Raw genomic sequence first — 26,235 nt, 5'->3', positions numbered from 1 at the left:
AAAACTTCCTTTATTGTCTTTATTAGTGTCGGACAAGGTAACTCTCTCTCTTTGATCTAGGAAACATCTCATTTTTTTCAAAGCATAACTCTATATGGTATATTTTGCTTAGCTCACAGGACAGTAGAATTTATATGTATATGACATTGACACGCTGGGAAGGAGAAGTGGATATTTCCACTGAATCATCAAAGCACAAAATTCCGGGTGACTCTGAGTAATTCTGAGTAACAGCTTTATACTCAAAAGCAAATAGATATGAGTTAGAGATTTGGCCTTTGTTTTGCATACAGCTCCTACACAAAGCACACATGGCAAGCAGTCTGAGCCTGCACTGAAGAAATGTGAGTCAACCTAATATAAAATCTTGAACAGTCTAGGTCTCAATTTCTCCCATCTTTCCATCTTTCATTTCAGGATAACACTCCTGAAATAACAGGTTTATTTATTTTGGAATTACCAAAAGGCAATGGGACCACTTTAGAATGTTTGGTGCATGGATTTGGAGTTTAAATTTTACTGTGGTGGGGACAAAACAGACAGTGAGTCATAGTTTCCCACAGCTTAAGTTACCTCCTGAAATCAAATTAGCTCACTGGAACACTAACTTACTGCTACCCAAATGATCTTAAAGGGGTTCCTGAAATAGTTGATGTAACTTCCCAAGATGTTTTACGTTCTTCTAGGAAACAGCTAAAGCACAGTGAAAATCTGACTCAACGTTAATGAAAGTTCTTTGAGCCACTTAGGGGAAAGTTACATTGTACGTTCAAGGGCTTAAATCACTGTCATTTGGTGTATGTGATAAGGACAGCTGTAGCTTTTCTCTACTTTTAAGCTTTTCATTACTGAGAAAGTACTGAAAACAGAGCATACCAAATGGCCTTCGAGGTTATGGATGAGAGGAAAGGCTACAACTCGATTATAGAAATATGTTCACTTGTGTTGACGTTCTGGGAGTACATGCCAGCTTCCTGGCAAGGTCATGTTAGTGCTATTCCAATTCTTCTCATTTTCCTTTCCTGAAAATGATGAGCACGTTCTCTTCCTGTTTCCTTATCTGAGATCTCAAAATCTGCAAACAAGTGGCTCTAATCCATATAGGATTACCAGTTCAACATCATACATCAAACTGCCAGGCAAGGGAAGGTCACTGCTCGAGCAGCATATAGATAAAAAAGCAACCGACAGGACAAATGGAGACGACTGATGGAATAGAGGAAAACAATAAGATGCGTCAAGGTGGGGATGCAGGTGTGAGGAGTACGCATGGAACATTTGAGGACTTCTTTTACGGGTTCAAGTGCTGCTTCTCCTTGGAAACAATGGGAATGAGCAACTAATGAAAATGGTTTAGTCGTTTTTGATGAGAATGATGACACAAAGTCAACCTAACCATTCAGGTGCTAGGGCACATGTTTTGGGTTAAGAGTCCTTGTCTTTCGGGCACATATGAATATCCCCATGTCATACATGATCGAGAAAGCAGAAGAGGCCAACTCGATGCTTCCTCAGTTTCTCATAACCAAAGCTGTGAGTACCTAAACTCATCTTTTACCCTAATCTGTTATAATGAGTAAGTGTTCCCCTTTCTATCAAAGGTCTGCCCCATCACTTGGGGTCTGGATCCCAGGCTTCCTGACTACCAAAACCTTCCCCCCTTTCCCATGAATCTCTCTCCTTTTTTCTCTGTTAACAGGCATGGACACATATTCTGGTAGCTCCCATCCTGAAAGAAAACCTCTTTTGACTTCATACCCTCTTCAGTCTGCTGCCTGGTCAGTGTCAATCCCCTTGGAAGCATGGTCTGTGCTTGCTAAATAGACTTCCTAACTCCCCTTCTCTCCTCATCACACTGCATCCAGCTTTCATCTCCCAAACTCCAGACAATGGTCCCAGTGACCTCCACGCTGCTGACCACCGTGTTGCCAACCCAACGTCCATTCCTTTCTCCTCACCTTAGGTGACACGTCACAACATTGGCTGTAGCTGGTTACTTCCTCCTTTTGAACACACTCTTCTCTGTTGATGTCCATGAACTGCTCTGTCCTAGTTCTCCTCCCATATCTCAGGCTTCTCCTTTTCAGCTTCCTTACTTGCTGAGTCTTTTCATGCACCCCACCTTCGCAGGATGGCATTCCTTTGGATTTGATCCAGGGCTGCCTTCTCTCCTCCTTCTCCTCTGTCTTTAGATGACTTCATTCATTACCATAGCTTTACATGCCACCTGGATAAACTAGCGATCCAAATGTGCATCTTTGGCCCAACCCCTTCCTTTGAGCTCCAGATTCTCACATCTAACTTCCTACTTCGTATCTCCTTTGAAACGCCCGCTCCCCACATTCCCTTCCCGTCTGTCCTCACCCCACCCTAGTCATATCCAGCCTAGCTGCTCAACTCATAAACCTTGCTTTCCTTGATCATCTCTGATGTCTCCCTCAATTTTAGCTCCTACACAAGGTTCATCACCAGCACTCTTCATTGAATTCCCACAATATACTTCAAATGTGGAGAGAAATCGTTTTCTCCATCTCAGTAGCACCAGGATGGTTCAATCCCATTATCCCTCATCTAGAACAGCTCTAACGGTCTCCCTGATTCCAGACTTCTCCCACTCCAATCCACTGTCTCTCCAACAGCTAGTTTTATTTTAAATGTGTGATAATGCAAGCAACAAGCTCAGTCTTCTAAATCTCGGTGAGAAGGGATGGATTTGGAAGCCTTTCCAATTAAATGAGGCTCCTCTCCATGTAGTTTGGCTCAGAGCTGATTCCTGGCCTTGACTGTGTGGAAGGTTAAGGAATGCATCCTACACTTACCTCTTTTATGTGTAGAAAGTCCTTCGCGTCAAAGGAGATGGCTGTGCTTGGAACAGGCACATCCTCGTCCAAGGCACCACAGTAGCTCACATTCGTCTTCACAGCAAATGCTACTGGTTTAGACTGGGAACAGAATCATAGAATGAAGGATGAAGGGAGGAAGACGAGGAGGGTTTTTCTCACTGAAATGTAGAATCAGATCACGGAGAGTACCAGGCAGTAAGAGAAATCACTTTCCAAAGAGGGATCTCAGTTGGGTTTCACATTTCTAGGCAGCACTAAGAAATCTGCAGAAAGGACTCTGAAAAGGATTCCATTCTACTCACCCAACCCTGTTCCCCCTCCCATCATACTTTCCAACATTCCAAAGAATTGTGCCCTAGAGTCTTGGGGAGGGAAGGCAGAAGGGGCAGCCTGCTTTGTCCTTTAGTCATAAAACTGAAGTTTGTTATTTTATTTTCTGAGGTATGAGTGTCCTTTTACTCTTTTTACCTCTTTTTGGCTGCACCATGAGGCCTGAGGGATTCCAGCTCCCCATCCAGGGATTGAACCTGGGCCCTCAGCAGTGAGAGGATGGAGTCCTAATTCCTGAACCACCAAGAAATTCTCATGTTTATTATTTTAAATGATAACAGATACCCACATCTTGGGGTACAGGAAATGTATGCTGGGTCTTAAAGGAAAAAGAGGTGGAGGGGTAAAATAAATATTGTTGAAATAGCCTCAGATCTGAAAACCTGCAGGATCCCACTCAATAGAATATCTTGTCCTGGCAGGGAAAAAAAGGCCAGCCAGGCCGGGGCAGACAGGGAGGGCGGAGCCATTTACACATCACATCATCTTCTCCCTAGCTAACAAAACTGCTTCTGAAACTCTTTTTAGACAAATTCCCCTGCAGCAAAGTGCTCCTGGGCGGCTGCAGCTTGGCAGAGGCTCAGCCAACCTCCAGCTTCAGCAGACAGCACTACTGCTGACATTTGGGTGACCACAGCAGCCACAGAACAGACCCTGAGAGAAAACTAAAATAGAAATCAGCCACAAGAGAACACACCAGGTTCCTGCAGTCCTGGGCTGCTCTATTCTAGAGGTGCTTAGTCTCTCAGTCGTGTCGTGAGCCCAGGGACTGCAGCCCACCAGGCTCCTCGTCCATGGAATTCTCCAGGCAAGAATACCAGAGTGGATTGCAGTTTCAAGCTCCAAAGATTGAGCTTGGGTCTCCTGCACTAGCAGGAGAATTCTGTACCACTAGCAGGCTGCTCTGCTATGGGCTCATTTCTTCAAGCTGGGAACACACCTGGGGAGCAAGAGGGCCAACGCAGGACCTGGATTTGGGTCCCACTGACACCTCACTGCCTCCAACCCCCTTCCACCACCTGGCACAGATATCCCAGGTGTCTAAGCAAAGGAAGACACTTCCTGAGCCCGCCTCATACTCCTCTTCCCACTCTCTTAAATATTTTACTGTCAAAATAGAAAAGGGAAGGAGTTCACTTTATTTGAGCTTCCATTTTTATTTCCTCCTAAAACTTGGAAAGACTAGATCAATATGCCTTAGGAGTCTATTATGAAGGGCAAAGAGGAGAGGCCGACCAGGAATCTGTTATGTCCGTTACTGTGAATAAAATTTCATTTCAAAATGAGGGTCTGTGCTTAAAAAAAAAGACTGAAAGACATAGGACGGGAGATCTCTAGTGACTCGTTCTAACATTCAAAAATTCAGTTTGTTCTTTGTTGCCTCCTATGGGGTCTTCTTTCTGTGGAATATCTGAAGGTCTCTTTTAGCAAAGCTTTTTATTGCTCGATTTTGCTGAAATGCTAATCGTTGTTCAAAGTTCTGAACAGGGAAGGAACTTGAGGTGGGAGACTGAAACCAGGGGGGAAGGATAGAGACATCAATAGTGCATAGACCAGCTGTGCGCCTGCGGCCAGTAATGAAGGCTACTGTCATGGAGAACGGGGTGGGCAAGCTGGTCCCTTGAGAGGCTCTCTGCCAACACCTGGAGAGGCAAGCTGGGTATGGTCCACAATCACTAAAATTGAAGATGACCAAGAGTTTTCACCACCCAACCAAATGCAAAAGGAAACTGAAAGGGTCCAGGTCTCAGGGTACCACTCCCTGAGAATGTTACTATCAGGGGTGAACACATGAGGGACTAGCAATCTGATGCCTTATCAGGACGATCATAAAATGATTATTCCAGAGAAATCTGAGGCAGGGGAAGAGCAGCTGATACCTGCTGAGCAACATGCCACTTTGGAACCCAAGAGGGGCAAGAACGTCACCTTTGCTCTCTCAAGCTGGATGGCCGCCTGCTGCTCCCTCTCCTGCCGAATCGCTTCCCGATCCTCTTCCAAAGAGACATCGGAGTCAGACGGCCTGCTCGTGTAGGAGTCCGCTGAACCCTGGAAAGGAAAAACGAGAGTAGCCTGAATGAGGTGATGCGGGGCGTCTTACATCACCAATTCCATAAGGGCCTCCTGGAATGAGTTCTTCTCACTTGCACAGAATCTGATGCATACACTCTGTGCCTTTTTGCATAAATGTAGATGCAGAATACAGTTAAGCATCTGAGTAATTCGGAAGGTAGCAACGTTGTAAAGGGAAATATTTTGACTGGATTAAATGCTAGAAAGTAAACGGCAATGAAAATTATGTGATATCCATCCCTAATTCTTCTAGTTCTGTACTATCTTTATATTAAGCCCATATGACTTGTGGAACTGAAGTTTCATTCCATTCTCTCTTTTACATATAGATTTGAAGGAAAAAGAGACTCAGCCTATTGCAAGAGCCAAATCCTGCCCATATCTTAGATTACAGATGATCAGACTTTATTTTTGGGGGGCTCCAAAATCACTGCGGATGGTGACTACAGCCATGAAATTAAAAGACGCTTACTCCTCGGAAGAAAAGTTATGACCAACCTAGATAGCATATTGAAAAGCAGAGACATTACTTTGCCAACAAAGGTCTGTCTAGTCAAGGCTCTGGTTTTTCCAGTAGTCATGTATGGATGTGAGAGTTGGACTGTGAAGAAAGCTGAGTGACGAAGAATTGATGCTTTTGAACTGTGGTGTTGAAGAAGACTCCTGAGAGTCCCTTGGACTGCAAGGAGATCCAACCAGTCCATTCTGAAGGAGATCAGCCCTGGGTATTCTTTGGAAGGACTGATGCTAAAGCTGAAACTCCAGTACTTTGGCCACCTCATGGGAAGAGTTGACTCATTGGAAAAGACTCTGATGCTGGGAGGGACTGAGGGCAGGAAGAGAAGGGGACAACAAAGGATGAGATGGCTGGATGGCATCACTGACTTGATGGATGTGAGTCTGGGTGAACTCCGGGAGTTGGTGATGGACAGGGAGGCCTAGCGTGCTGCTATTCATGGGGTCACAGAGTCGGACACGACTGAGTGACTGAACTGATCTGAACTAGATTTGTCTAAGATTTCAACACAATAAAGCAGAAACCTCTATTAGTAAAAGACTTTCCAGTTCCAACATCAACACTATTGAATAAGGATGTCCTCAACTGAAGCCCATGCCTAGAAGGGCTGTTTGAACAATGATGAAATCCAGCCTGATTCATATGGTCAAGGAACTGGGGGCAGCAAACATCACTTGGTGCTCATGCCATAAGAGGCAATGAAAACCACAGCAGCTAAAAAGCTAAAAACAAAGAGCAAACACCCCAGCAGTTTGCCTTCTGCTTGCTAAAAGAATACCATCCTTACAGTCTCCTTAAGCTGGCATGAGAAGTTGGTATTTGCGTAGATGATGACATTTACACAGAGGATTATTGACAGGAGTGGTGTATTTGGCATGTTTCATAAACCAGGCACAGAAGCATATACCTATCCATAGAGCTGAGAATTTGCTATCCACTGCAAAAAAAGAATGCTAAGGATGGTTGACTGCTGAAACGGGCCCTTTAAAAGTTTTTTCTAAACTTAGAGATGTTAGCATTTGTTTTTTTAATACATTATTTGTGAATTTGCTGCCCATAAAGGCAGCTTTGTCTCGGCAGGGGGGGTCATTTCAGCTGGGTTAGTCTGTCCCACCATAAAAACAGTCCCAGCACAGATTTTTCCAGCAGCCAAGAACAATAACTCCTGCTTAGAATTTTATTAGAATGCTGAGGAGAATCCCAGTTCTAAATTCTAACTCTGCAACCCACTTTTGAAAACTTTATGCAAGTTACTAAACCACTTCAAGACTCATTCTTCTCATCTGTAAAATAGTAGGCACACAATAAATAGACATTATCATTCCTGTTTCCTAGTGCTGATATTTCTACTGTGACTTAAGAAAAAAGTTAAGAGATTCTAATCATTTTCAACTCACTTATATATACACAATAGCCCATCTTGAAATGTGTCTATTTTTATTGTATTTACTGCATAGAAGACATAGTTCCCCCCCCCAGTTTTATTGAGATATAATTGACATATAACACTGTAGAAGTTTAAGGTGTACAATGTGTTGATTTGATACATTTATATACTGAAAATGATTATACTGTAAGTTTGATAACTGCAGTGAGTCCAAATCCATGCACTTTATGTACTGCTTTATTTTTTGTTTTTTTTTTTTTTAATTTTACAATACTGTGTTGACTTCTGCCATACAACAATGTGAATCAGCCATAACTATATATATATATCCCCTCCCTCCTGAGCACCCCCTTCCCCATCCCACGGGGTAGGAGCGCCAAGGTGGACTCCCCGTGCTATTCAACAACCTCTCATCAACGATTCACCCTACACATGCTAGTACATATATGCTGATACTACTTAAAAGTGCCCTTTACAGAGAAAATGCATTTGCTAACCAAACAATAGTCAAATTCCTCTGTGCAAATCTACTGGGGAAAAATCTGGACCTTCAAAATAAATAAATACAGGATGACAATTTTATATATGCATTCATTGCTTTAAAAGGAGCTACCTTGAAATCCTTTAAAATGAGAGTTTCTCAGAACAAAGCTTTTGTCCAAATTTAGGTAGAAAACCCCATGGACGGAGGAGCCGGGTAGGCTGCAGTCCATGGGGTTGCTAAGAGTCAGACACGACTGAGCGACTTCCCTTTCACTTTTCACTTTCATGCATTGGAGAAGGAAATGGCAACCCACTCCAGTGTTCTTGCCTGGAGAATCCCAGGGACGGGGGAGCCTGGTGAGCTTCCATCTATGGGGTCTCATAGAGTCAGACACGACTGAAATGACTTAGCAGCAGCAGCAGCACAAAATCCAGAGTAAGAAAGAATATATGAAGCCAGTTTTGTGTTAGTTCCAGGCAATGCTTTGCTGAAGTGTGATATCTGCGGTAGACCAATTTAAGGTGTTAGATGTCTGCAAAGGTGCCTGGACTATAAAGTGATTACGATGTGGGAAGTCAGGGAGGAGGCACTTGTTCTGAAAACACGTCGTGGAGAAGGCTAATGATTGCAGTTCACAAGAAAGCAGGCTGCCCACTGAAGCAGTGAGTCAAACAGCTAAAATACACAACCCACTGTTGACACTAGGAGATGGCTAATTTCCTGAAAGTGCGTTAATGACTTTCCAAATCCTGGCATTCAATCATCTGCACACACAAGAAGTGACTCAAAGACTCCTGCAAGCCCACTTTATTTTGAAATGTGAACAAGAATTTCAAAATTACTTAATAAATTCTACTACTGCCAAAAAATGTAAAAGCATATAATATTCTAAGAATATTGGTAGAAGGAAAAATAAAGCACCGTGATATTTACTTTCATAATTACAGTGTCATGGAAGGACTGATGCTAAAGATGAATCTCCATTACATTGGCTACCTGCTGTGAAGAGATGACTCATTGGAAAAGACCCTGATGCTGGGAAAGATTGAAAGCAGGAGAAGGGGGCGGCAGGGGATGAGATGGTTAGATAGCATCACAGGCTAAATGGACATGAATCTGAGCAAACTCCAGGAGACCGTGAAGGACAGAGGAGCTTGGCATGCTGCAGTCCATGGGGTCACAAAGAGTCAGACACAACTGAATAACAATTCACAGCATTTACTCTGGATTTTGTTTTTCCTTCTTCATTGATATCCACATTTCTCTGAAGGTGGAAATCATTGCTGCTGACTCTCAAGGTCCTAGAGATAGCAGAGGTCCAATATCAAGAGCCCAAATTTGGCCCATGGACATGTTCTAATGATTTGGCAAGGAACTAGTTTCTTGCATCTATTTATTTTTATTTTGTTTTGTTTCAACTGCTCGATTTTCTATCAAAGTATAGATGAGAGAAAAAAAGAAAAAAGAAAAAGAACCTAGGTTGTTCACAATGGCAATGGAGAGAAGCAGAGAGCCACAGAGAGGCAAGAGAAGACTGCCTTGGCTGGACTAGATCAAGGGTGGGAAAGGAAAGCGGGGCTGTAGTGGGCTTGGTAGGACTGGAGGGTCAGGATAAGGATTCGGAGGGTGGGGTGAACTGCCCAGAGGGCTTAAATCTTTATGATCGGGAACAGGGAAAATGAAAGAAGAAAATAATGTTAGATGCTAAGAGAACAGAACTAATGATATACAAGTTACTAGCTCTGGACAAAGCTAGAAATTGAAGCCCCATCAGCTTTTTATTTTCCAGAATTCCACTCTATACAATGGGCAAAGAGCAAGCTATGCAAATTATCAAGTGAGTCTAACCTGCAGTGTTAACCCATGTGTAAGAGGCATGATAGAGGCTAGCACCTCAAAAGTTCCTATGCAGACACCATTGCAAGTCACATCTTTAATGTCAAAGAATCAACTAACCTGGGAGGAAAAGAAACAAGTATGTCTCTCTATATATAAATAAAGATAGATATATATATAATATTCTGCACATGTGTATATATAAAAGTCATTGTAAAAGCCATAAAATAATGCATCCTAGTAAATATCAAAAGAAAGAAATATTTATCTTCCTATTAACACGAGGCCCAGATTTTTTCCCCTTTTATTCAATATTGATAACAGATTCCAGACTCACACCTTTCATAAATCTTCTTGAGTACAAAACACAGGCCCTATAGAAGCACTGAAAAATCAGTTTACTGTTGTCCTGGAAGAAGGAAAGTGATGTCAGGTCACACAGTGGAAGGGCTCCTCCTGCTCAGAGAGAGAGGCCAAGAGCTAGATAGGAGAGAGGCCGTGGACTCTGGGCCAGGCCATATAGGGTCTGACACTCTGTCCATTCTTACTGGCCTTGGGTCTTGGGCAACTTATTTTCACTTTCTGAGTCTCAATTTCCTCCCTTGTGAAATGGAAATAATAACACAGATCTCGCAGAGTTTCCCAGTGTTTGATTTGAGATGGAACAGCATTTCTTTTACCATCGTGAGGGTGATTCCTGAAATGCCAACAAATAATCTTTGACTCACTAATTAAACTTTCTGGCAGCTTTTCAAATTCAATTTTGGCTGCCCGAGAGTTTTAGGATTCATAGCTTGTTCTTTTTGGCTTTCAGTTCAGTTCAGTTCAGTTCAATCGCTCAGTAGTGTCCGACTCTTAGCGACCCCATGGACTGCAGCACGCCAGGCTTCCCTGTCCATCACCAACTCCCGGAGTTCACTCAAACTCACGTCCATCGAGTTGGTGATGTCATCCAGCCATCTCATCCTCTGTCATCCCCTTCTCCTCCTGCCCCCAATCCCTCCCAGCATCAGAGTCTTTTCCAATGAGTCAACTCTTTGCATGAGGTGGCCAAAGTACTGGAGTTTCAGCTTTAGCATCATTCCTTCCAAAGAACACCCAGGACTGATCTCCTTTAGAATAGACTGGTTGGACCTCCTTGCAGTCCAAGGGACTCTCAAGAGTCTTCTCCAACACCACAGTTCAAAAGCATCAGTTTTTACATACTATAAAATTCATAGTTTAAATATACATCTCCATATATTTTTAGTATTTACAGACACAGAAATCTAACATTTGAATATTTCTACCACCTCAAAACAAACAAACAAACAAAACCCTTCTGCCCATTTGCAGTCACTCTCCAAACCCACCACAAGACCCAGGGATCCACTTACTTGTCTTGTCCTTTTAAAACTGAAATATATACTTCCTCTTCTTCTGAGTAGTTTTAGTATTTAAATATGTCATTAAATTAGAGCAAGGAGAGGGAGAGTTTATTAATGTTTGATTTTAAAATGCATTAACACTGGACCAGAATCTGGTTACTGTTGGAACTTTTGAGCGTTGTGGTCACTCCTGGGCCTCTCACTTCCTACCATTCACTGGACATTGACCATCTGTCAGGTTCTGTAGTAAGAGCCATGTGAGAGGAACTGCTTATCTTTTCTGAAATTCTTTCTTCATCTGCAAAATAGGAGCGAACCCTTCAGGGTTATTTTAGAGAATTACTAAGATGCCATAGTACAGCATAGAGTACAAGCAGAATAATGGCACAAACAAGACCAGTGTGGTCCAAGAGAACTTTCTGCAATGATGGCTATTCTCTGCGTGGGCACTGTCCACTATGGTGGCCACTAACTACACGTGGTTACGGAACATTTGAAATCTGCCTAGCAAGACTGAAGAATTGCATTGTTCATTTAATTTTTAAGGGTTAAAAATTTTGTTTCACTTCAGTTAATTTAAATGTAGATACCCACATGTTGTAAAACTTGACATTCAGAAAACTAAGGTCATGGCATCTGGTCCCATCACTTCATGGCAAATAGATGGGGAAAATGGTGGAAACAGTGACAGACTTTATTTTGGGGGGCTCCAAAATCACTGCAGATGGTGACTGCAGCCATGAAATTAAAAGACGCTTACTCCTTGGAAGGAAAGTTATGACTAACCTAGATAGCATATTGAAAAGCAGAGACATTACTTTGCCAACAAAGATCCATCTAGTTAAGGCTATAGTTTTTCCAGTAGTAATATATGGCTGTGAGAGTTGGACTATAAAGAAAGCTGAGCACCGAAGAATTGATGCTTTTGAACTATGGTGCTGGAGAAGACTCTTGAGAGTCTCTTGGACAGCAAGGAGATCAAACCAGTCAATCCTAAAGGAAATCAGTCCTGAATATTCATTTAAAAGACCCTGATGTTGGGAAAGATTGAAGGCGGGAGGAGAAGGGGACGACAGAGGATGAGATGGTTGGATGGCATCACCTACTAAATGGACGTGAGTTTGAGTGAACTCCAGGAGTTGGTGGTAGACAGCAAGGCCTGGCGTGCTGCAGTCCATGGGGTCACTAAGAGTCGGACACGACTAAGCAACTGAACTGAACCCCCATGTAACTAGTGGCCACCACACTGGACTGTGCAGTTATAAACTTGATGTTGATTCGGTATTTTAATAGTTGCATTAAGTGGACTAAGTGACAGTAAATGTCCAGAGACGCATATCCCAATGGATTCGAGCTGGTTTCTTCCCACTGAGTTTGCAATGACTTGACAATGCACTTTTCCACACTGCAGAAGAAATGGAGCTCTTTCTCGATTACTTTCCCAGGTTTCCCAGGGTGGATGGGTAAAGATCCCCTCATGAGGCTGCCCTAGGCAAAAAAGTCTCTTAGGTAACATTTATCTTTACAGGATAGCCCCTCACTTTGTTGCAACTGCTTTCTTCTTCTCCACCCCTTCATCAGACATGTCCAGAGTCTTTTGCAAGGGCACCCACCCAGCCTAGCAGGGTCTAGTCTGGATCTCCAAGTAGATACAGCTGGGCAGTGTCTGCCACATAGTAGAACCTCAAATTTACTGAAAGAAAGACACTCTGCTTCTCAGAATCTATTTCTTTGTTTCATGATAGGTGGTTGGTTTACTGACCAAGGTTTATGCTAACTGCGTGTGATGTTAATTATTAGCTGTCCCACCCCTCAATAGCCTAAGATTTTTTTCTTTTTTTTAGAATTATGGTTTTCAGTGTCCTAATCCAGAGCACTGGATAATATGTACATTACCAGAACTTTGGCAGAACAAGTAACTTTTGAAATTCCTTAGAGATGACCACTTAATTTTGCTGTTAGGTATCTTGCACTATGTCTTGTAAAGAGGTCTTTGAATATGTTGGTTGAAAGAATAAGGCAAACTCTGCAGCCCACTTTTATTGGACAGTAGCCCAGCAATTACTCTGACTAAGCTTCAATTTTAGGCTTCAAAGGGCAGTTGGTCAAGGGCAGCAAAGGAGTATGATCAGAAAAGGTCATAAAGGGAAACGGAAGAGAACAAATGCTTACTCATCCCTTACTTTATGTGATTCACTAACTTATGAACTTTATATCAGCCCATCAGCCCTAAGAAATAGGTTATGATTATCCTCATTTTAAATAGATGAAGCATCTGAGGCTCAGACAGGTAATAAGAGCTTCCCTTCATGCCACTATCACAGGGCATGGTGCAGGAGTATGGGTGGAATCTCTTTTTAAATTTCCTCTACAAAAGTGAACATTGTGCAGTCGTGTCCAACTCTTTGCAACCTCAAGAACTATACAGTCCATGGGATTCCCCAGGCCAGAGTACTAGAATGGGTAGCCCTTCCCTTCTCCAAGGGACCTCCGAATCGGGGGATTGAACCCAGGTCTTCCACATTGCAGATGGATTCTTTACCAGCTGAGCTATAAGGGAAGCCCAAGAATACTGGAGTGGGTAGTCTATCTCTTCTCCAGGGGATCTTCCTGCCCCAGGAGTCAAACAAGGGTCTCCTGCATCGCAGGTTGATTCTTTACCAACTATGCTATCACAAAAACCTGATGCAAAATATTTTGTTAATGTAGACTGTACACCAAAATCTCACTAATTAGGACTGATGGATGCAGGTAAAAAAATGACACTCTTAGATCATGGAAAGGGAATTTCAGACTGCTTTTTCAAAAGGCATGTTTGCTATTTCTCACTTCACATAGTATCTCCAGATAATCAAGGTTCTAGTGTGTGGATTTCTTTGAGTTTCTCTTTAATGATGGGACTTTTACTCAGAATTTTAGTGATTGGTAGAGGATATTAAGGCTCTCTTGAGAGTTTTCTTTTCTTCTTAAGTGATAACTCCTCCACCTGTGTTTATACTACGTATTTAAATTACTTCTTATAGCTAAGTTACAATTACATATTGATATATAGTTAAAAACTGAATTATAATTACATAATTAATTACATATAATAATTAGTCTGAATTATCTGATTAGTGGAATCCAAATTAATAGGTTCTACTATAACTGTTTTTACATAACTTCAGTAAAAGGAAATAATATTCATTTAGAAAACTTAGCCAACCGTATCCTTCTTGCTATGTTGACTAGCTTGGCAACTGCTGTAACTGCCTGATTTCAGATATGTATTTTTCTCTCTTTTTTGCATTTGTTCTTTGACTTTTATTGAGATATAATTGGTACACAGCACTGTATAAATTTAGGCTGTATAGCATAACGATTTGACTTACATACGTCATGATTGATAGGTATCTCTTTTGATTGCTAGTCCAAGGAAACCCATCAATGATGAAACATGTCTAACAGCAGAAAAATTTCTTTTGGCCTTATAAGTACAAAGAGGGAGGTGACAAAAAGGCCCCAGTAGAGATAAAAAGGAAATCTGTATCAGCCATGGCCATTTAGGAGATTGTAGAAAAGGAGAAGCTGAAATGTGGGCTAAGAGATTTGAAAGGTAAATCAATGGTGATGGTAGTGACAGGGGACAGACTCCTCTTATCTCGGGTTATTATGAAGACTGAGATTTCATATGGTTCAGCCTAATACACTGGGGGAGAACAAGAGACAGAGATTACTTTGCATGAATGCTACTTGGCAAAACTGCTTTGACTATCAGTGCATAATATCATGGGCTTTCCTGCTGGCTCACTGGCAAAGAACACACCTGTCAACACAGGAGACCTGGCTTCAATCCCTGAGTTAGGAAGATCCCTTGGAGAAGGAAATGGCAACCCACTCAAGTATTCTTGCCTGGAAAATCCCATGGAGAGAGGAGCCTGGTGGGCTACAGTCCATTGAGTCACAAAGAGTCGGACACGACTGAGTGACTGATCATGCATGCATGCAGGCAGGCATAACATCATACAAGTATGAAAAAGTGCTGCACCAAAAAACACGTAATAAATCGAAACTCTCTGTGAGACTAAAGGGTGACAGAAATTGAAAAAGAGACATGATCACACTTTGCATCCAATAAGAATGCTATTTTAATGGTATGGATGATGGGATTATGGAGCTCAGTCTCCTGAGAAAAGGAAAGTGACTGCCTGCTTGGAGAAGGTGGCCTCAAGCAGTCAAGCTTTACGTAGTACAGGTCACAGAACAACATCCTGGGACACTGAGAAGCCACCCCAGGGACCAGCCGTACCTGGTCAGAACCGAGCGCGCCTGACCAATGCACATAACGCAGGTGAGTGCCCAGGTGGCTGCGCCTGGCTGACCTCCGCACTGGCATCTACCTGCAAGCAGCAGCCACAGCATGAAGTCTTCATTCAGGGGCAGCGGCTCAAGCTGCACTAGTTTAGTTTCAGGAGAGATATTCAAAAGGAAATGACAGTATTTGCTCAGAAAATCTTGAATGTGCTGCTAGTAACTGCTGAGCTGCATAGTGATGAGGCAACTACTTATAAATGTGGCCATCTATGATCCTTCTGGGGCTTCCCAGGTGGTGCCGGTGGTAAAGAATCCACCTGCCAATGCAGGAGACCCAGGTTCGATCCCTGGATTGGGAAGATGCCCTGGAGTAGGAAATGGCAATCCACTCTAGTATTCTTGCCTAGAAAATTCCAGGGACAGAGGAGCCTGGTGGGCTACAGTTTATGGGGTCGAAAGAGTTGGACACGACAGAGCACACACATACACACGACCCTTCTGGAAAAGTGACTGACACTTCACATTCCCCCACAGTGGTTTACAAAGTAGCCCACAAAACACTACTTTTATGCTGTGGTCTATTTTCTCAAGAGTCATATTAGAGACTTAACAACAGTAAGTATGTTTATCCTGAAAGTGGCTACAGGCAATCACTTGTGTCTTTAAAAAAAAATTTGTTTTAAATATTTTCCTTCTAGTATGTAAAGGGAAGAATAATATAGGTTGGTTTAGAAGAAAATAGGAAAAGGATTTGAACCTCTCCTTACCATCCTGTAGCCTCAGAAACTGTTTGATGAAAAATTATCTTCAATTCTGTGAAAATATTCATAACGTCTCTCATTAAAGGAATGCATGTTGACTGCTGAAAGAATCCAGGTGTGTCATCAAGAACAGAACAGAAACTTGCCTCCTCAGAGACGCCTACAGGTGTGACAGAAGCCAGAGCGGAGCGTCTACCAATACTCCAGGCAGAACCGTGTCTTCTCCGCTCCTGCTGTCCTCAGAGCCCCCAGCACAGAGCTTCGCATCGCACAGGAGCTCAAAACTGTCTATGGAATGAAAACCCGCAAGAGGAGGTTTCAGGAGGAGGAAGAGAAATGTAAAAGGAGCACTCAGTAAGGCCCAGCCTTCACCCAAAGGAACAGACAATTCTGGCCTACAGATGCTGCTGAGAGCCACGTTGGAGAGAACAGAAAACAGCACTGATGTTAGCTTGACAAAATGATATGAACGTTGATTTGGAGAAATTAATATTCAAAAATCTCTCAGAAAAAATATTTTTAAAAGACCAACATGAATTAATCTTTTTAACAAATATTAAAACATTATAAAACTACAGAACTTAAATTTGGTATTGGTACAGAACAAAGAAGTAAGAGTCTGCAAATCAACTGCTATATATTGATAATTAATATAAACACAGGAAACATTTCAAATCAATGGGGAGAGAGTGATTATTCCATAAGTAACATTGGGAAATGTAGATGGCCAATTGGAGAAAAAAAAAAGGTAGATCTCTACTGGATTTCTTGTATAAAAATAAATTTCAGATGAAGAAATTTCAAGGTGAAATTATGGATATATAGTCACATATTTATTACATATACACACATATTTATACTAGCACTAACAGAAACTATGGCTATAGTTTTAATGTAGCATGCAAAAATGTTCAGAAGCTATGAAAAGATTAACTTGACTATACAGAAATTTTAAATATTTATCTGGGAAAGAAATACAAAATTGAGAATGACAAAAATAGAAAAAAATGGTCACATAAGTGACCTAGGCTTAATGTTCTTCATATTCAAAGAGCACTAACAAAGTAATAAGAAAAAGATAAACAACCTGCCTTTTTACCCACCAACATGGCAAATAAAATTAAGAAACAGAAAAATGAACAAGAATATACACTGAAAATGGCTTTGGCTTCTTTCCTACATAAGGAAATATAACTTAAAATATGCTACTATTCTCACTTATTAGAGCAAAGCATTTGATAATACCCACTACTAGTGAGGGAGCAGTAAAAGTGACATATATGTTAGTAAGAATGTAAGTTGATATTATATTTTTGGAGGTAATGAGGCAAAAACAATCAAAATTAAAACAGACAAAAAAATTAACCAAACCACTCTATCTAAAGAAATTTACCCTAGAAATATACCTATATCAGATATGTTTGTATAAAAGTATATACAAGACTATTCCTGTATTACCAGACCACCTTACTCATCTCTTGAGAAACCTATACGCAGATCAAGAGGCAACAGTTCCAACTGGACATGGAACAATGGACTGGCTCAGAACTGGGAAAAGGCTGTATACTGTCACCCTACATATTTAACTTCTATGCAGAGTACATAATGCAAAATGCTGGGTTATATGAAGCACAAGCTAGAATCAAGATTGCTGGGAGAAATATCAATAACCTTAGATATGCAGATGACATCACCTTTATGGCAGAAAATGAAGAGGAAATAAAGAGCCTCTTGATAAAGGTGAAAGAGGAGAGTGAAAACGCTGGCTTAAAACTCAACTTTCAAATAACTAAGATCATGGCATCTGGTTCCATCATTTCATGGCACATAGATGGGGAAACAATGAAAGCAGTGACAGATTTTATTTTCTTGGGCTCCAAAATCACTGCAGACGGTGACTGCAGCCATGAAATTAAAAGATGCTTGCTCCTTGTAAGAAAAGCTATGACAAACATAGACAGCTTACTAAAAAGCAGAGATGTCCCTTTGCCAACAAAGGTCCATCTAGTCAAAACTATGGTTTTTCCAGTAGTCATGTACAGATGTGAGAATTGGACCATAAAGAAGGCTGAGTGCTGAAGATATGATGGTTTCAAACTGTGATGCTGGACAAGACTCTTCAGAGTCCCTTGGACATCAAGCAGATCAAACCATCAATCCTAAAGGCAATCAGCCCTGAATATTCATCAGAAGGACGGATGCTGAAGCTGGAGTTCCAGTCCTTTGGCCACCTGATGGGAAGAACTGACTCACTGGGAAAGACTCTGATGCTGGGGAAGATTGAGCACAGGAGGAGAAGGGGGTGACAGATGATAAGATGGTTGGATGGCATCATTGACTCAATGAACAAGAGTGTGAGCAAACTGAGGGATACGGTGAAGGACAGGGAATCCTGGTGTGCTGCACTCCATGGGATTGCAAAGAGTTGGACGTCTCTGAGTGACTGAACAACAACAAGAATATTCACTATAACACTGCATATGATCGCAAAAGAATCATAAAAACCTAGATGTTAGGCATAGAAGATACGTTTTTAAAAGTATGGTGCATTCACACATAGAATAGTATGTAGATGTTAAAAAGCATGATATAGACCTCTAAGTAATTATATGTAAAATTAAGTCATAAGATCAAACTATAAAATAATCTAGCATGTTGTTTTAAAATTGTGTTAAAATAAATATTTTAAGAGTCTCTCTCTCCACACACACACACACACAGAAGAAGAGGAAAACAAACTTTCATTTATTGTATTTTATACCTTTCTGTACAGTTGAAAGTTTTACCTTGAGAAATTTAAGCTAATATTATGTATATATATATATTCACATTTGTATATATAATATAAATGAGTATGTACTTATTTAATAGAATTATGTCCACGGGGTTGCTAAGAGTCAGACACGACCGAGCTACTTCACTTTCACTTTTCACTTTCATGCATTGGAGAAGGAAATGGCAACCCACGTCAGTGTTCTTGCCTGGAGAATCCCAGGGATGGGGGAGCCTGGTGGGCTGCCATCTATGGGGTCGCACAGAGTCGGACACGACTGAAGTGACTTAGCAGCAGCACGTAGCTTGAAATTTTCTATGTTAACCTCAAATGATGATTTTGATGGGCAACATTAAATATTAATAATCATTATAATATCAAAACCACTGTATACCACTGGTAAACAGTAGGCCCTTGATGGTTATCCTATCTAAATATAGAGTGTGTATACATGACATTACTATTTACACTGTACATACACATATATGCTCACACACACACACACACAAAGAAATAAATACTAGATAAAGGTAGTCAAGTTCCCATTAAATTTCTCAAAATCTACCTTATACCAGATGTCATCTGAGAATAAAATGCAAGAGGTCACAAAAAAAATATCAAAACCAATAATAACCAAAATATTTATTAAGCACTTACTATGTCCCACTTAGTGTTAAGTACTTTCATTGACTGTGGTCTTTGGAAAAGAATATTCCCTCTGAAAGGGCTTGGGGTCCCCACAAATGGTAGCTCAGTGTGAGTTTTTCTCTTTGGCCACCAGTCTCCTAAATTTGCAAAGCCTGTAGGTCTTATGTTAAAAACAAGATGATGCAACGTAGTGCAGCAGTTTAAATTGAGGTACCAATGCTATTTTTGAATTACAAGACTGATGATTTGAGGGTATATGAGTGGTCTGGTGGGTCCCTTATGCATATGTAGAATGCATGCTGCTCTGCGCCAGAGCCCCATCTTCACCTAGTTACCTCTACAGAAGTCCTCCAGCATCTTACTGTCACAGGACTTGTCCTCCAAGCTACTATATTCCTCTCACTTGCTACCTACCCTTTGCTTTTTGGGGCCTTAATCATGATTGGACAATGCCCAACCCTCCCCCATCAGCCTCGATCAACTTCACTTGGTATGTGGGATGGCAAAAGCCATGCCCTTCCTCCCCAGTGGGTTCAGAAGTTGGGAATGAAAACAAGTCTTGTTCTTTGACTGCCATCTGATAATTCTACGTCAGAGCTCATTAGGTTAGAGGAAATTCTTGGGTCAACCTTTGGAACTAAGAAATGAGGCCTTAATCACAGTAAAACGGCACTTTACAGATGTTATCTAATTAGTCACCATAAAAACTTTGAGACGTGGAGCTCATTATCCACACTGAAGTACCCAAGACTGAAGAGAAATTGAATATTCCCAAGGTCACGCAGTGGGCGAAGTGTGGTGAACTCTGATCTGACTGACTCAGAAGCCCTTTCTAATAAATAGCTAATCACCAAGCCCAGTAGAGGCGTTGGCAGGTGCTGCTAGATGAGAGGTCACCAAGGCTTGAGGCTTTAAAAAAATGTAGAATCCCTTTCTTTCTCTTTCTCTCTCTCCTTTCAGAACAAACCAACAATTACCAAGTATGCTGTTTCCTCCAGTACATGATCTTGATTTCTCTTCAAAGCTCTTTTGAGCCCTCACAGACAGCTCAAGGTGCATGCTCTAAGTAACTCCATCATCAATAATGAAGCCAAGACTTGCATTTCAGGTCAAAGCTTCTCTTGAATGATCTCTAAGATTCTTCTGAAGTCTGCTCTTAAAGATGTTCTTTGGGTCTGTTCCTCAAAGTGCCAAGAATTAGGTCTTCAAGTACTTGGTGATAGAATATTCATTTGAACTGACATCAAAATACATGCACTCAACTATTCCCATGGATGAGACTAACAACCTTGCAGGTTTCCCCCTCTTCCTTCAGGCCTATCCATTAGCTCATTAGTATATTCGAAGTGGTCAGGGAAGAAATTCACGCCTGCTTTTTTTTTTTTAGTTGGAAACTTTTGGACCGAACCCCCAAAAAATTTGAGATAAAATTATTGACTAGAATGAGTTTGAGAGAGATACTATGATTTAATTTATTCAGATCACCTTTATTTTTCATCAGGAAGCATAAGGACAGGCCGTGATTACTCATGAGAGCTGGGAAAAATAAGCAGTTCAGGGTTGGGCTTTGAAACTAGACAGGCTGGAATCCTAAGACTGCCATTTACTAGATATTTGCTTTGGACAAGACATTTAATCTTTTTCTGCTCAATCTCCTTTCTGAAGTGGAACATATTAACCTAACTCAAGGAACCACTGTGAAGACGATGCCCTCAGAACAAGACAAGCACTCAGTGGAGTTGGCACTCTGGACTGGTGAGCAAGGACACTTCTGTTGATGGATTTATCCTGGCCCTTTGTTTCTTGACTGAGCCCATATTTGCTATTTTAACTCCTCTGTTAAAAGAAGTGGATAGTGGAAAAGAAAGTGGATAGTGAGACTTTAATCAAACAGGACTGGTGTCCTTACAAGAGAAAAAGACACAAGAGTGTCTCAACACAGAAGGAAAGCGATGAGAGGACTCAGCAAGAAGGCAGCTGCCACAAGCCAGGAAAAGAAGTCTCACCAGAAACCAACAGTACCAGCACTTAACTTTGTCTTTCCCACATCCAAAAGATAAACTGATGTTGCTTAAGCCCCCCTCCCCACCCCCAAATGGATAGAGATGTAAAGTTTATATTAGTCGAGGTGAAGAAGAATTAAAGGGTCTAATTAGAACTTTGATAGGGACAATTAAAGGTATGGGCTAAAATGAAATTGAAGAATCAGGTTGGCCCTATCCTTCCACATTTTTTTCTGCCTGCAAAAGCTGTGTCCACTCAGGAGGCACTCCTTCTTTGAGAATAACCTGAAGACAATCAGTTTTCGTTTTTGGTCAGAGAGTAGCACAAAGAACACTGCTGTCCTTCGCACAGGGGGATGGGATGATGTCCTTGACCCACTCTCCCCTCTGAACCATGTGGCAGCTCTAAGCGACGCGCCTGCCAGCCCGGGCTGATGTGCAGCCTTCCTCTCTAGGTCTCCAGCACCTTCATCAAGATGCCCAGGGCTGGGACAGTCACCCGTCACAGAGGACAGGCATGTCCCTCTACTAACCCTCCCAGACCCTGGTGTCAGGGCCAGGCCTGTCAACAAAATAAGCCAATTCATCAGAAACTTAGAATCCTAAACTGGTTCGAACAGATAAGACATTCTTTTCCTTTCCCAAAGCAGAATATGGGCTCACTGGTCACAGAGTGACCCGTCATTGCAACGAGGATTGCCCCGCAGAGCCTGTGCCACTTACTGCCCGCACAGTGGTGAAATCATACCCAACAGAGACACAGTTTTATATGCGAATCAGGTGATTCTAACTGATAACTATTCCCAGGGTCCAGGTATCCCAAGAGCACAGAGCAGGTAAGTAGCTCTCTACATACCAACCACATTTGTAGGTGTCTAACAACAGACACTAGTTCATGTCTAGTTGTCTACCATCCAGCATGAGACTTAAACTGACAGATACTTGCTGAAAAATTGTGAAGTACGAGATCCGTGCTAAGTGCAATGGCAGCAAGAAGGTGAATAAGATACGGTCTTTATATAACAGGGGCTCACAGTCTGCTAGAGCAGACAGGTCTGTAAACAGCTACATTACGAAGGAGAGCATGCGAAGCGCTATAGCAGAAATACAAACACAGGGGAACACAGATTAATTCTGTTTGAGGGAATAGAAGATGTTTGGGAGAAGGTGAAGGCTGTTGAAATAGGCAGGACTGTCAGGGATAGAGAGTATAGCGCGTCACCAGAATAGAGCGTTCCAGGCAGGGAGGAGAGCAAAGCCAAAGAGCAGGAAAAGAAAGGAAATGTTTACAGAACGATGAATTTGGTATCAGGTGGGAGTCGCGGTAGATACCAAAGATATTAAGCTGTATATAATCAAGTTGAGGAGATGAGAGATACGTTCATGCAACATAGCAATCCAGTGCTAGAACTATGTTATCTAATAAAAGCAATGAGTTTGGGATTAATATATATATGTAGTAGTGGGATTAATATACATACACTATTGTATATAACATAGATAACCTACAAGGACCAACTGTATAGCATAGGGAACTATACTCAATATTTTATAACCATCTACAAGGGAAAAGAATCTGGAAAAGAATATATATGCATACATGTATAACTGAATCACTTTGCTGTACACCTGAAACTAACACAACATTGAAAATCAACTATAGTTTGATAAAAATAATAAAACTAAAAGATAAAAGAGAGAAGAGAGAGTGAGGGAAAAGCAATGAGAGCTACTAGTTTGGAACTGAAAGAAGGCTGAGGTTAGAAAACTGTAGCTGAGACATTTCAAAAAAAAAAAAAAAAAAAACGGCAAAGAAAATGTGAACAACGGCAGGAAGCAGCTCCCTTGGAAGTTCACGCTGAGGAGCGGTTGAAAATAAAACCTGAAGTCGTGGAGGGGAGTAAACGCAGATCAAAGGGAGGCGTTTGCAGCCCTCTGCTGGGAAGTCGATGGCTGACTCTGCACTTGAGCAGGAGAGTTTCAGATGGACAGGGGCACTAGGAAGCTCAGTCCAGAAGTGGGAAAGAAGACAGTCAGAATGACAGATGGGGAGACAGACAGGAAAATGGACTGGGACGAGGGAGGAGCCAAAGGCAAACCCGAACATCAAAGGACAGATTGTAAAAATGGTAGACAGGGACTTCCCTGGTGGTCCCGTGGTTAAGAGTCTGAACTTCCACTGCAGGGAGCATGGGTTCAATCCCTGGCTGGGGAAAGAAGGACCCACGTGCCACGCCATGCAGTGAGGCCAAAACAAAACCGATAAATAAATAATCTGAAAAATAAAAAATAAATCGACAGGTTATGTGGGATAGCCATGTATGGATGTGAGAGCTGGACCATAAAGAAAGCTGAGCACTGAAGAATTAATGCTTTTGAATTTTGGTACTGGAGATGACTCTTGCGAGTCCCTTGGACTGCAAGGTGATCAAATCAGTCAATCCAGAGAAAATAAACCCTGAATATTCATTGGAAGGACTGATGCTGAAGCTGAAGCTCTAATCCTTTGGCCACCTGATGTGAAGAACCAACTTATTGGAAAAGACCCTGATGCTGGGAAAGATAGAAGGCAAAAGGAGAAGGGGATGACAGAGGATGAGATGGTTGCATGGCATCACTGACTCAATGGACATGATTTTGAGGAAACTCCAGGAGACAGTGAAGGACAGGGAAGCCCGGTGTGCTGCAGTCCATGGGACACAACTCAGCAACTGAACAACATACACTTCACTGACTGCTTAGTGTCTGCTGGGCACCGGATGGGATGCTGCCCAAAGGTGACTAGAGATGGAAAACAACTCACGTTTTTCAATTTAATCATTTCAACTTGAAGACCAAGAGTTTTCATGGTTTTGGTTTTTATTAAAACTGTGCTAAATCCATCAACAAACTATCAGCATTTAATCTATTTCCTGTTCAGCAGAAACAAGGAGGGAGAAGGCAATGGCACCCTACTCCAGCACTCTTGCCTGGAAAATTCCATGGACAGAGGAGCCTGGTAGGCTGCAGTCCATGGGGTCGCTAAGAGTCAGACACGACTGAGCGACTTCACTTTCACTTTTCACTTTCATGCACTGAAGAAGGAAATGGCAACCCACTCCAGTGTTCTTGCCTGGAGAATCCCAGGTTAGGGAAAGCCTGGTGAGCTGCCGTCTATGGGGTCGCACAGAGTCGGACACAACTGAAGCGACTTAGCAGCAGCAGCAGCAGAAACAAGGAGAAACAAAAATCAAAGCTAAGAGAGAAAATGTAGTAAAGGTGGGAAAGTATAAAAGTATGCCCTTTATTTAACAAATCCAATAAATCCTCATTTACTTCATATTTTATGAAAACATTCTTCAGCAACTTAAACTCTGTAAGTTCAAGGCAATACTATCTACAAGACTACAAAATTAAAATTCATAAATAATCCTTCCTCCAAGAAAAGGTCACAGAGGATTTAAAAAGGAAAGTGGATTGAGTTTTGAAAGTTGCTATTGAAATATGGTCTGGTACCTGTTGCAGAAGTTATTTATAACCAGAGAGAGCATAAAAACTAGCCATGAGGGACAAGCAAAATGCATGGAGGCTGGGGCTTACACTAATTTTAAGAGTTAAGAATTTGAGAAACAAGCCTTTCTCATTTTAAGCAATCACTGCTTTGCTGAACAAATCCCAGGGAAGCTTGGTTTTACTGCAAATTGTATTACTCCCTTACAAAATTGAAACTACAATAGAACCTATCACGGTCTGGCATGAAAGGCTGTAAACATGCTGAATATGGAGAAAAAATGAAGCTCACATTGGCAGAATACCCAACCCTGACCAGAAAATAAATCACTACACATTCTGTCAAAAAGCATTCCTCAAAAGAACAAAGTGAATGTAGCTGAAGTTGCCAACACTCTTCTTGGTGGATAACATTATCACTTGTCTTTTACCAAAACACCAATTTAAATTCACATGAAACCTCTGCAGCAAAAATGCCCCCAAATGCCCTGGCAAAGGACTGTTCAAATCATGGAAAGCTGTCTACAATCACCTTCTGCCTCAAATGACTATATGAAGAAAGGCTCTTCACAAATATTAGACCCTTATGCTCTAGGCCAAAAAAGAAAACAAAAACAAAAAACAAAAAAACTAAGTAATCATCTGTCCCGAGATATGTCCGTCCTCCCTATGGACAATAGGGGCTTCTCAAGTGATGCTAGTTGTAAACAATCTGCCTGCCAGTGCAGGAGACACAAGAGAGGTGAGTTTGATACCAGGGTGGGGAAGATTGCCCTGGAGGAGGTCATGACAATCCACTCCAGCATTCCTGCCTAAAGAATCTCATGGACATAGAAGTCTGGCAGGCTATAGTCCATAGAGTTGCAAAGAGTCAGACATGACTGAAGTGACTTAGCACGCATGCATGCATGGACAATAAGCCTTTAATTGATTATATTTTGGCTTTTTTGCTTCAGCCACCAGGAAGCTCAGAGCTAACACTTAACTTTTCTCTTGGTGAACATCTCCAATCCGAATTTACATTTTCCATGTCCCTAATCTTTTGCTTGTTACTAATTTGGGAGGTGGGCTTTATATGGTTTTTTAAGTCACCTCAAAATCTCTGGTCGATGAGGTACAACTAGAATTTTTAAAAAACACACACACAATAGTTTTTACCAAATTTTAAACTACTATTTGTGATGAGTGCAGTTTTTTTTCCATTTTCTTTATAGAAGTATGCACATAGTTTTTTTGAGCCCTTGGTTGCTGCTATCCACAAACAACTATTAAACCAACCATTAATAGACTCTTTTTGACTACACTCTCATTGACTATGCTAAAGCTTTTGACACTTGGATCCACTTTGTTGTGGATCACAACAAACTGTGGAAAATTCTTAAAGAGATGGAAGTACCAGACCACCTTACCTGTCTCCTGAGAAACCTGTAT

The 26,235-nt window shown here is 41.6% G+C and overlaps 1 protein-coding gene across 1 annotated transcript in view; it reads right to left on the bottom strand.

Annotated features, from left to right (window-relative positions):
- The window catches only part of CACNB4 (calcium voltage-gated channel auxiliary subunit beta 4), a 142,904-nt gene that overhangs the window by 51,578 nt on the left and 65,091 nt on the right, over positions 1 to 26,235 (bottom strand). Inside the window, exons 2-3 of the mRNA XM_069577527.1 lie at positions 5,103 to 5,222; positions 2,820 to 2,942 (exon numbers count right to left, since the gene is read on the bottom strand). Coding sequence (XP_069433628.1) covers positions 2,820 to 2,942; positions 5,103 to 5,222 — 243 coding nt within the window. The remainder of the gene's footprint in view (positions 1 to 2,819; positions 2,943 to 5,102; positions 5,223 to 26,235) is intronic.

The sequence above is a fragment of the Ovis canadensis genome, chromosome 2 (genome assembly GCF_042477335.2).
Source record: "Ovis canadensis isolate MfBH-ARS-UI-01 breed Bighorn chromosome 2, ARS-UI_OviCan_v2, whole genome shotgun sequence".
Classification (NCBI taxonomy): Eukaryota; Metazoa; Chordata; class Mammalia; order Artiodactyla; family Bovidae; genus Ovis; species Ovis canadensis.
This window is presented reverse-complemented; position numbering and strand designations above follow the sequence as displayed.